The 13,339-nt window shown below is 35.4% G+C and overlaps 1 protein-coding gene across 1 annotated transcript in view; it reads left to right on the top strand.

The window, feature by feature from the left end:
• The window catches only part of NAALADL2 (N-acetylated alpha-linked acidic dipeptidase like 2), a 669,400-nt gene extending 659,412 nt beyond the window's left edge, over positions 1 to 9,988 (top strand). The window contains exon 14 of the mRNA XM_029938743.1: positions 7,448 to 9,988. Within this exon, the coding sequence (XP_029794603.1) occupies positions 7,448 to 7,646 (199 nt within the window). The 3' untranslated portion in view covers positions 7,647 to 9,988. The remainder of the gene's footprint in view (positions 1 to 7,447) is intronic.
• The last annotated feature ends 3,351 nt before the right edge of the window (positions 9,989 to 13,339 follow it).

The raw sequence follows: 13,339 nt of genomic DNA, 5'->3' as shown, positions 1-13,339 counted from the left end.
CCAGCAGGCTAACAGGATTGTTCATAAGATGGTTTGGCGCGCGCACACACACACACACACACACACACACACACACACAGAGAGAGAGATAGGAAGCAAGCAAGACCTTCTGAGGCACAGGCTCATTCTACATATGCCACATTCTATTGGTCAAAGCAAATATGAAAGCCAAACCAGAATCAATAGGCAGGGAAATAGACTCCACTTCCTGATGGATTCGGGCTACATTCAAATTTGAAGAGGCCTGCATTGAGGGAGGAGAATAATTATAGCCATTTTTGCAAACCATCTACCACACATGTTATTTCAATCTCAATTGTCTGCAGAGTGAGTTTATGGCTTGACAGTATCAGCAATGGTCTTATTTCTCATTCTGCTTTTGCAGGTATAGACCAAATTCAGATTTAGTTGAAGAGAAAATTTGTACTATAAGTGCAGCCATGTATTTTGTGAATTCTCATGGACATAGTATCCAAGTCAAATGCTCTTTCCAAACGTTGATGTAAATACAGCAATCCCCTGTTAACCACGGAGTGCAGTTAGTATTACCCTTGAAAAGAATTAGCCATAGTTGTAAAAAGCGAGCTGGCCTTTGTCTCTGCATGCAGCGTGTATTCCTAATCAATTTTGAAAGATATGGTTTCTTTTATTTACTGTTATTTCATTTAGGAGTTTCTCAACATGAGGTGTAATGAATGTTAATTCAAGTTTAGTATGGGAGGCATCCTGTGCCCATTTATGAATATAAGAAGGAATATTTGAAAGAGAGTCATCATTTCCATCATTAATTTGTTAATTCACACACAAGGAAATGACTCATGAAGACTTTAGCTCTCTTTGTTTCAAATTTCATTTTCTTCAGTTTTCCTTTGCCTTAGCTGAATGGAAAAGATTTGTCAGTTGAGTAAAGATGCTTCATCTCCTTCACTGATGCTGCAGGAGTTATTAATTAGGTTTCTGAGTTTGGCACTGCTCTTTTCTGGTCACCGTGATGTGTCATTGAAACAGACCCATTAACATGAGTGATGTGTGTTGTAATTTCATTAGTGTCATCAATAATGTATTACACTTTCCTTTTAGTAGTCTCTTTGTGTTGTGTGTGGGTCAGGATGACTGTATGAATTACATTTATAAGATCCAAATTGTTACAGATGAGGGAAGATAGGCATGAGGGTGGAATTAATGTTATTTTAAACACGATAACTATGGAAATGATTTCAATTAAATAATATTTTAATTAGGTCTGATGTCTCTACATGCCACACTGAGATACATGTTGTGTGTATGCAAATAAGATGGTGATTTATTGAATTAATAATACAGTCCATTCTCTCTACAAGGAAACTTTCTGAATTGCACTAAAGGAGGTATATATAACAGCAAGAGTGATTCATTAAGGAATATAATTCCTTGTGGCTTTAAAGGGTAGATTTTTGACATGTAAACTCTTCAAGCGTGTTTTCTTACTTTCTTTCTACACTATTTTCGTGCTAGAAATGTGCCTTTGACTGGCTATTTGCCAATTGCCAATCTCCCCTAAGCTGAAAAATATGACCCATCATTGAGAAAATGAGACATAGTTAAGTTCACTGATATAGTATATATTGTTGAAATTTTTTAACTCCATTTAACTGAGGTTCAATTCTGGTAACATATATGGGAATACAAAGAGGTTTTGACTTAGAAGCTTCCATCAAAAGCATTGATCTAATTTGAAATGTTTCCAAAGGCAAGAATCGTTTTCATATTAAAATATGGTATAGTAATTTTGCCCCCCAGGGATGCTCCTGGGGAACTCAGAGTTAATGCTTGAATATGTAAGAAAGTTCTTAGAACTGGGGCACCTGGGTGGCTCAGTCGGTTGAGAGTCGGACTTCGGCTCAGGTCATGAACCCACGGTTTGTGGGTTTGAGCCCTGTATCAGCCTCTGTGCTGACAGCTCAGAGCCTGAAGCCTGCTTCTGATTCTGTGTCTCCCTTTCTCTCTGCTCCTGCCTTGCTTGTGCTCTGTCTCTCTCTGCTTCTCAAAAATAAATTAACATTAAGAAATTTAAAAAAAAAGAAAGTTCTTAGAACTAAAAACATGTATGGAAATATGTGTGATGAAATGTAAAAACATGCCTGGGTTTTGATTTTTGTTTTCCATTAAAATATTAAAACTAAAATACTATGATAGTACTTGTTGCAAATGGGCTCCAAATACAGAAATCTATTTTATGTAAGCAGGAAGCTAAATGGTACACATTTAATACACAAAAGAAAAATAGAAAAAGATGAACTACTTCTGGAAGTAGTTCAGTAGGAGAAATTATTCTTCTCATGAAAATTTAAAGAAGGTATTTTTGTTATTCCTAATCTGTTCATAAAATAAAACAATCTATCCAGGTTTTAAAAAAAGTCTATTATAATAAAGATCAACTAACTTAAGTGATAGAAGTATCTTCCCAAAATGAAAGTTTTACATTATGATGAAAGAATCCTGTTTACTTATCTTCAAGTAGAATCTCAATATCTGTAGTTTTATGTTGATTTGTATCCAATTTGGGTAGAAAAGGATATGAGTGTTTATCTTACATAATAGTTTGCCACAGCTTACTACTTGAATCATGTAGCATATGGAAAATGTGTTTAGCTCCTTGTGGAATTTCGCAAATCAAAAAGGGTCCATTTCTATTCACATGGCTTGTTTATAGTCATTATAAAAATATGTTACGGTGTTGCTTACTACTTAGGAAAAGCAACGGCATGCTACAGACTCCATTGCACTGGTCTTTAAGGAGTATATGTATTGCTTTCCAGTAAAAAAAAAAAAAAAACAATAATTCTTGTTCTTTAGACCTAAACATTCTTTTAAGGGTGTATTTTTATTCTTCTACATTATCACTCTTCTAGATATTTTATAGTAGTTATGGCTGAAGTTGTACATATATATATATTAGAGACTGTGCTCATGCTTAAACAGTTTGTCATTGAGGGATTAGTCCTGTAACCTTTATGAGCATGTTTTATTAATATCTTATCATTAAATTTAATATTAATAGTATTTAACAATTAATAACCATAGAATGTATATAGAGGAATGTATTTGGTGCCAGTGAGTTTTGAAAATGTGGAAAGGTCATTATACAGTACCAAAAGTATTAAACATGCTCCCCAGAATATAGTAATTGCACTCATTCAGCTCATTTATGAGGCAGTTCTGGATCACAAAGATTGTATTTTTGTTGGTCAGCATCCTTAGCAATATGCCTTCCAGAATGGAAGTATTTGGTATAGCTTTTGAAAATATTTATTATACTCCTAAATTCTGAAAACACATTTGCCATGAAATGATTTACAATTAAACAGAAAATTGATAAAGTGGAAGGAGAGAATTTAAAATTGTAAATATTATTAAATATGATTAAATATTTGTGGTATACTAATTTAGTAATTCTCATTGGTAAAGCAGTATAATTTATGTCTAAAGTAGGACTTTTTAAATGATTGAATAATTAAAATATATTTAAACTGTTCTTATCCTCAAAAGATTTAAATTATTAAATCATTTTCCTTTATCATATATATATGATAAATGTGATATATATGATATAGATATATGATAGATAGATAGATAGATAGATAGATAGATAGATAGATAGATAGATAGATTTGTTTCAATGGCTCACTATGAATTTAAACATGTTTGACAGGGGTCCTGACCCTAAAACCCCACTCCTTTTTAAAAAATGGCAATTGAGGGGCACCTGAGTGGCTCAGTAGGTTAAGCATCAGACTCTTGATCTCTGATCAGGTCAAGATCTCAGGGTTCGTGAGTTCGAACCCTGTATTGGGCTCCTTTCTAAGCTCCAAGCCTGCTTTGGATTTTTTCTCTCCCTCTCTCTGTCCTCACCTGCTCTCTCTCCTGCGCTCTCTCTCTCTCTCTCTCTCTCAAAATAAGTAAACAAATTTTAAACAAAAAAAAGCAATTGAGAAAGAGTATGTAAAAATGAAAAAAATAATTTTTGTATAAGTTGTGCCATGTAGAAGAATATATGTGACTATGTGAGGCTGTTTTATCTCCACGGAAACAATTCATGGTTATATCAAAGTTTCTTTTATTTCCCTCCTTTTAATGATGTAAAACTAATAAAACTAGTTTTATTACAGAAAATTAGGGGAATTGTCATTAGATATTTCCCTAATTCTGACTATTTTAAGTTATTTTGATATAATCGAAACGTTTATGAGTCGAAGCATATGTATTCTGTACGTACATAAACGTAGAATTGCTTGCATGATTACATTAGTATGGTTGAGTGGTTTCTCCTGGCAATCTCTTTAATTTTATGAATACTTTGGGAATGGCTGAAGGAAGTCTCTATTTTAGAGTGTTCTAATTCTGGAAATAGATCCAAATATTTCTCTGAGTACAAATTACGGCCAGAGAATTGCACAGAACCCACCGGCCGGCCACTCCATTTTGAAGATAATTTTTTCCTCCCATATTCAGGGAATATATGTTTCTTAATACAACTATTATACCAGAATTCAAGAATATTTGGAATCTAGAAATACCTTCCTTACACCGTTCTATTTAATTAATACAATGCCAAGTTTACTCAGAGGCACAAAAATCAAGGATTTGGGATTGGATTATTAGGGACAGTTCTCATTTTGAATGATCTGTTTTGAAAAATTCATTGAAATAAATAGGCTCTTAAATTTAAGGATCTTCTGCCCCACTGCATCCTAGTATGTAGTCATTGTCAACTTAAAATTTTCTACAAAGACAGAAATTTAAGACAGTTTTATTCTTAAATAGTGCTTAAAATGCAAATTAAAGTGGATTGATGTAATTTATACCAATATTATTGAAGGTCTACTAAGTTCCCATCACTGCACTAAACCTGGTAAAATTAAATCACCATGACTGAAGATCTACTGTGTTCACAACACTGAATTAGACCTGATTAAAAAAAAAACATATTCTCAACCCTTATGTTTAAAGCAAGGACATCATAGCATATCCTTGAAAGTATAGGGTGCAGATCCTACAGTGGAGAAGAAAAGACACTGAAAAGATGGAAAGGTCAATATTATCAGAAACCATTTGGAAACACCAGGACAAGAGATAACTTGCAGGGCTCTGGCATGAATGATCAAGAAGATTAGATACACCACACAGCACAAACTGGGAAGTTGAAGAGAGGCTGAGGTAGAGGAATTTTGATGAGATAGGAACCAATAATCCAGAACTCTATATAAATGGAGGTTCATGCTACGGAAAGTATAAATTAATTAAATCTGTACTGTGGCCCCCACTTCCTCTTCTCAAAATTAACTGTCACTGTGTAACTCACAGCAGTGTCCCCTTTTGTGTGGGCCAAGTGCTTCTCCAGGCTTTATATTACAATATGATCATTTCAAAATCAAATCTACCTTTTACTGGTTTCTTATGCCTGCAAGAAAAGGTGTGATTTCTTTAGCCGGCTAGGGAAGGGCCTCTAGGGTGGCCAGGGCTTGCGGTCCCAGCTCTTCTCCTAAAGCAGCCACCTTGAACCCTGGTCGTACAGAAGCCCCGGCATTGCTCCACTGAGCATACCGAGCTACTTTTTAAATGTGTACCTCTGTGTATGCCATCCCTCTCTGCTTTCCACCTTGTTTCCTTTCCTAAACCTTTGTAACTAGTTGATTCAAGATGAAATTCAAATATTCCCTATTGTGAACTTTTTTCTGAGCTTTCTCCATAGTAATCCTTCATCTTTTATCACTACACCTTGTTTCTAATCTGACAGTTAAACAACGCATTTTAATTATTTATATCTGCCTCTTTTATTTGACCATGGAATCCCAGCTACAGTAAGTCAAATGATGTAATAATCCACAGTGTCAAAATGCATCTTCTTCTATCTGTCAATGATAAAAGGGGCCACTTCTGATTTGCCCAAAGCTAAATTCTTCTAAGAAATTTGGATAAATTGCAGGGCAACATTGTATTATACATCCCACACTTATGAGAAGATAGTATTCTAAATATCAAATATACACAAAAGAAGAGAGAATAGTTTAACACACCCTGTTACCCAATTTCAACAATTATTCACTAATCTCCTCATACTATCTATGGCTCTAGTCTCCTTTCCTCCCAAATATTTCAAAGCAAAATCCTAGCCATGATAACCTTTTGCTTGCAAATATTACTATATCTATTTCTAGAAAATAAGACACTTTTTGAAAACATACTGATGATACCATCATCACACCTAAAATATTAACAATTCCTTAATGTTAACAAATCTTCAATTAGTATTCAATTTTGCATGGCTTCTTATTTTTTTAAACAGTTTGGGTAAAAACCCGGGGGAGTCTATACTTTATGACCGGTTGATAGGTTTCTTTTGGTCTAAAGCAATATTCTCAATCGGGAGAAATTTTGCCCTGTAAGGGACAATTTTGGCAGACGAGAGACATTTTTGGTTTTCACAGCTGACATGGAACAAATGTTTATACCCTTCCGAAATATATGAGTTAAAACCTTAACCCCAGTGTGATGGTGTTTGTAGGTGGGGCTTTTGGGAGCTAATTAGGTTAGATTAGTTCATGCAGGTGGGGCCTTCCTGATGGGGCAAATCCAATGCCCTTATAAAAAGAGGAGGAGACGCAGGATGTCTCTGTGTGTGCATGCACCAAGAAAGGTCAGGTGAGAATGTAAACAGGAAGAGGACCCCAGCCAAGAACACTACCGTGCTGGCACCTTGGTCTCTGAGACTTCCAGCCTCAGAATCACGATAGATACATAAACCTTTGTTATTCAAGCCACTCCGTGTATGGTATTCCATTGCAGCAGCCTGAACTGATCGGGACAAGTAAAAGACAGAGCTACTGGGATTAGCGGGCAGAGGACACCGCTAAACATCCTGCCAGGCACGGGACAGCTGCGCAATAAAGAACGACCAAGCCCCAGATGTCAGTAGTGCAGGGACGACACGCCTTAGTCCAGAGCTTTGTCTTTCACCTATTTTTATTGCAGTTTGCTCATCGAATAAACTGTATCATTTATCCTACAGTGTTCTCCACCATTTGTATTTGCTAATGACACATTGTCATATCATTGAACATATTTCTCTGTCTCTTATGTTTATTAGCAATTAGAATTAGGAGCTTCATCAGATTCAAATTCTTTTTTTTTCTTTTTTAGCAAAACTGCTTTTTCTGTTTCATAGATAGTATTGTATTCTTCCATGGGGGGCTATATGATGTCTCATTATCTCTTATTACTATGGGAAACTTGATGATCAACATCTATATCCATTAATTCATTAGTGGTTGGAAAATAACAATATTGTATTTTTATAATTTCTTCACTTACTGCAAATATCGCTATTTCTTGGAAATTTTTATTGTGATGTTTGATATGAAAATAGCGTTGTGCATAAAGCATTTACACATTCTGCATCTCTTTTTAGAAATATCCTGTACCACCTCGATGAGAAGACAAGCCAATTTTCAATACTCCTGGCGGCTTCAGAGCGCTGCAAGTCACTGGCATCAAATGAGACGATTCAGGAAGCCCTGTCGGAGGTGTTGAACGGCATTAATGCAGCTCAGGGTTACTTCAAAGCAGGACTTGATGTGTTCGAGAGTGTCGTGGTTGGAAAGAACTAAGAAACTCTCAGCATTTTAACAAGTTTGTTTACAATTCCTCAAGCAAAAGCTCTAATCTAACCAGATTTTCTGATATTGAAGACTCCCCCCCAATGACTTTTTATACAAGTCCAAAGCTATTATTACATTGTATTTTTAAATGTACATATAAAAGAGCATTTTGCACATTTAATATTTTCTTATATCTACATCTCTGAATATGTAAAATCAAGCTATTGAAATAATACTTAAGATTTATCTATTAAAAAGAAATCTGCTGTATTTTTATATATATATAAAATATTTGGGGGGGCAAGGTTCCAAGAAGTTCTGGACAATCTTCACTTCTAGGGATACCACATATAGGAACAGAAGTTATTCCCTATGTTACAGCTAATAATGACCTAGTTTCTGTAATAGAAATGGAGACTTGATATGGTTTCAGATTAACTTCACTAGTAAGTATTCAATATGAAGAATTCAAGTATTCCGACTGAATGATTGGTCGACCAAAACCACTTTGAATGTTTCTATTTTATGAAATGAAGTGCCTGTTCGTAATACAACTAGATGTAGTAATACACTGGTTATGAAATTGTATTTTTTAAGTATTAATGAAAAAAAGAGCCATAAACATTCCAGGGGAAAATCTCAAAGTAGCTGCACAAAGCAATTTAAATGCAAATTTTTTCCTAACAACTTATAAGGTGACTAGCTTTGAAACCCCTAATTTGCCTCAGTTGATTTTGTAAAAATTACAGGAGTGATACATGTCTTACGAGGGAGAAAATATTTCTTATTTCTTCTTCTCTTGGTTCTGTAGGAAGCACTGAAACCTTGCTACTCAAATGAAAGCATTTTGCATTGCTTTTCCTTCTTGTATCTCTTCTGAAACTCCTTCCTCCTGTAAGGCAGTTTTAATAGAACACCATGCAATTTCCACAGGAAAGTAGCAAAGTTTCTCTTTGAAAACCCAAACTATCTTAAAAAAGCATCAAATTGCTATTTCTGCCACTGACACAAAGGACTTACAATGAAAGAAATAGTTGTTTGATCAATGAAAAGCTTCTTAATTCTGTGAAGAAACTTTTGATGTTTTTCCTTCTTTCTCCTTGATTGTGGCTAAGATGCAAGTGTAGAAAATATTCATGCTTCTAATATTATGCAGAAAATACAGTGTTACTACAAGAGTGTATCTTTCCTATACTTCGATTCTTTTCTCATGTGGAAAATGAAGTTTTTCATATTGATGTTGTTATGGAATGGACCCAGCTAGCATCCACTATTGCCCAAAAGCCTAAAATTCTTTCTATTGGGTGACAGTTTAAACTGTGAGCTTACCTTTAGAAATGTTCTTCCGGTATTGAATAAAGCAATGCCTCTGAGGAAACATATTTTCAGCATATTTTATGTGAACTTTCTCTACCTAACACAACACTCAAACACACTTCCCATTTACATACACCACAAAACAACATTCCAGAAAATGCTTGTATGTCTAAGTCTCCAGTGTTTATGGATAAGCAAAACCTACTCTTCGTTTAAAAGAAAGCTACAGTTGAGGGGAAAGAATTAATCAGTATTGATTAATTGATTTATAGGGGTCAGCTGTTTCTATCATAAGTAATGTGTATAAGCTCAAGGCAAAGAGGAAAATTGATGTAATTAGCTAGATAATTCAAGCAGAAATCCATTTTCATATGAATTGCTGTGTATGCATATTTTTAAGTGACAAATGAAACTACCTTACAATTTTTTTTAAAACCATTGTACTTGCTTGAAAATATTTCCCATGTTGAAGAGTATCTACAGAGAAAGGCTCAGAGGACCAGCCTCCCATGAGCCTCAGCCTCAACGCCCTCTCTTGCTCCACAGAAATCAGCAGCAGAACAGAGGTGAGAAGTCACAGACAGCCATGTGTGGAGCCATATAAGAGAGTGCTTTATACCAAAGGACCTCCAACATTTAGCCAAACTTTGCTGTGTTCATTCCAGTTCTTCATTTGGAGTTGAAGTTACTTTAAAAGATCCTGGAGTTGGAGCTGAGTTTAAAACAAACAAAAACAAGTAATTCCTAGTTTCATAGTTTATCATTTTAAAATTAAATCCTAAGTAAATTCACTCCCTTAGTCTGTAAGACTGTTGAGAGCACGAAATATACGTTTGTACATTTTGGTTTAAGGATTGATTGTGTATCTAGGTAAACCACCTTGATAAAAATCTCAATATTAGTAGTCACCCTTCTAAATTGTGTGGTATTTGATATTTGAAAAAACTAAGCTATGTACTGTGCTTTTATTAGTCTATTTAAGAGATGATGTAAAGAAAGTAAATTATAATTAAAACAGATGTCCACTCATTCTATAGATGCTGCTTTAGATCTTTGATTGCAACAAACCTCTGAGCTAGAACATCACTGCTGTGGTGTTCCTCTCAATTTATTGTATCATTTTCGTTTTTTCCCCTAACATATCCAAGTAAATAAAATCCTCTTCAAGTTAATAACAAGCGTTTTGGGTGAGTTGTTAATAGGTTTAAATTGTTGCTGAGATATCTGTGTGCCTGGAACTTCTCACAATCCTTCGTAGATAGATTTGCGCCAGGGCGTAATGAGTCACAAACGGTTATTCTCCCAAGAAAATGTGGCAGATGTTCACCACTGAATTTTAGGTTCAGGAAGAGCTCACATGAGCTACTGCCCTTTGTGGAAAAGGAGAGATAATAGAGCAAACAAAGAGCCTAAGAGACATTCTGGTCTAAGCCCTAGGAAGGTCCCTTCAGCCAGGGAAGGTATCATCACTCCCATCAGGTGAGTAAGAGAAGCCAGAGTGATTCAGCAATGTGGATATAGTCACATGTTTAGTTAACAAAAACACCACACTGTAAAAAAAAAAAAAAAGCTCTGGAATTTAAGCGTCTCTGCTTTCTCATGTGGTATATCCAGCTTGTTCCCTGAGGTGCTAGGGTTATAAAAGATCCTTTTCCAGTACATTCTATGTAATTAGCCATTCTACTAGATGCTCTATGGGCTGGAATCACTGCTTTTATTTTATTTATTTATTTATTTATTTATTTATTTATTTTAATTTTTGAGAGACAGAGCCAGTGCAAGCAGGGGAATGTCAGAGAGAGAGGGAGACACAGAATCTGAAGCAGGCTCCAGGCTCTGAGCTGTCAGCACAGAGCCCGACATGGGGCTCGAACCCATGAACCCTGAGATCATGACCTGAGCTGAAGCTGGACGCTTAACTGACTGAGCCACCCAGGCGCCCCTGCAATCACTGCTTTTAATTAAGAACTAGTCATTCTCTGACTACACATGATGAACAAAACTGTTCCAGGGAATCCTGGAAAAGGACACTAAGACTGGGTATCATGTATGGGGAAGTGATGAAAGTCTCTACATGACACCAGAGGTCAGGAAGGAGGCCATTGAGTAAAATGCCTTTATGGGAGCACATTTCAGCTCTTTATTAAATCAGCAGTCTAAATTGGTGTTTCTCAAAATGTGGATTTGGGGAATTGAAACTTAGAAATATTCATCTTGACCAAGATCGCTCAGATAATACTTATGTACACTGAAGACTAAGAATTTCTAATCTACACCAATTCTGAGTCCTAAGAAAACATTAGTTGGTAAAATACCTAAATAAAATAGTCACAATAACAGGGGGGACCTAAAGCTTTATTATTAATGGCACCACTAAAATAACGAGAGACAAAGAGAAATCATTGTATCTCTCAAAAAAGGATGCTAAAATCTGTGCCTACGACTACATGTCAGGCACTATTATAGATTTTCTAACATATTTGTTTGTTCTTATTGAACCCCTACAATAGTCCATTTAAAAAAAAGAAATTTGGTTGAGTGACTTGTCCAAAATTCTACATATAATAAAAATGGCTGAGGTGTTTCTCTACGGGCCCTTGGAATGGAGTCCTGTGTTCTTCCCACTGAGTTCTACAGAAAACATCACAAGATCCTTTGGTTTATAGAAACTGATGTAGCTGAGACTTTTAATGTATTTCTGTACAACTGAGCAGACTGTGTAGCCTGCCACTTTACTGGTTTAATTAAAGAGTTTGAAGAAACAAATTACACCCTTCCTTATGATGTTTGCCTACCCTAGCAATGGTGGGCATGTGTAGCTAAATTAGAAGGTATCTGTAAGAGCATTAAAAATAAGTGTAGCATTATAAAATATCATGGCAACTAGATGTAACAGTAAAAATGATAAGAAGCCACATATTTCACAATTTCCTCCTCAAAATGCTTGTATAATTCCACTGAAAAAAAAAGAGCAGGTGCTGAGATTTACAACCACAGTTTTATATCATCCTTAAAGACTCAGAAAAACTAATTGGCTTTTAAAAATAAATATATATATATATATATATATATATATATATATATATATATATATGGCATACAGTAGGTTTCTCCCATTGAAAAACTAGGTGCACAAAAAGAAAATAAACAATGATTTGTTACCATCTGCCTTATAATGAATCCACAACTTTGCCTCAAATGAAAAACTATAATTATTTGCACAATAAATTTGGTAGACCTAGCCAACAGTGTTCTCAAGAGACATTCTGTGGATATGTAATTAATTACTCCAAAAATTAAGCTTTCTCTGAGGGTAGCACACTGTCATCTCATTGGCTTAATAGGCTATTTAAATGTGCCTAAGCCACACATTCCCCTAGCAGAAAAGAATGATTTTAAACTGCCAATCCATTAGTTGAGTGGAAGGAAAATGGGCCCACATATCCCAATAAATATATCAGCAACCTAACTGTTTTGTCACAAGATCATGGATGTAACCCAAAGGAGAACTAAACAAACAATGAGATGCTTGAGAAAGGAAATACTCTGCCAAGCTGCTAGTGAATCTGTATTTCTTGCGTAAGTTTGAAAACCTCAGAATCTGCTATTCTGAAAGATGTTTTAAAACTTCATGGAATTCTGAGCACCCCATCAAGTACAAATATTTTTCAGTTAAGTGAGTTTGTTTTATGCAATTAGGAATTACAAGTGACAAGAACTCGAAAGGACAGTTGCAAAAAAAATCTTTAAATGTAGCCTTTTCTGGTTATCACCATATCCACTCAATTTTCTGTTTCCTCTTTCTAGATATATTCTAGCAATGGGATTAGACTTTTTTTTCCCCTGAGAAAGTAATTTTAGGATCTATTCATCTCAATATATACTTCTCTGTTAATCAGCCAGAGTTTTATTTCCATAATACCTTTCAATTATCCTTCGAAGATATACACTGAAGTGCCTTCAGCGTCCCTGGGGCTGCCAAGAATCTTGAGACCTTGCTTATTATGAGATGATATATTTCTTAAAGACATGTATAATCTCATATTCAGATTGCATCTAAATTTACAAAGCAAAGGACTACAGCGAGGCACTCTGAGGTAGCATTCAAGAAAAAGGAGCTGCTTCAAATTTAGTATGTTTCTCATTATTTTATGTTTGGACTATATAGTTAAATAATTTTCTGTAACTGGAGTAGTAATTTTGAGGTTTTCGGCCACAATCCTATCATGGAAGCCAAAGGAATGCATGGCTACTCTAATTTCTTAAGGAAGATTCTGTCAAGAATTAACTCGGGAGCAGGTGATTCAGTGCCTACATCTAGACAGAGCTTTAATGAGGATAGACAGAGCCTACTTCCTACTGTTCCCGTCTACTTCCTTTGATGT

Source organism: Suricata suricatta, chromosome 5 (assembly GCF_006229205.1).
Source record: "Suricata suricatta isolate VVHF042 chromosome 5, meerkat_22Aug2017_6uvM2_HiC, whole genome shotgun sequence".
NCBI lineage: Eukaryota > Metazoa > Chordata > Mammalia > Carnivora > Herpestidae > Suricata > Suricata suricatta.
This window is presented reverse-complemented; position numbering and strand designations above follow the sequence as displayed.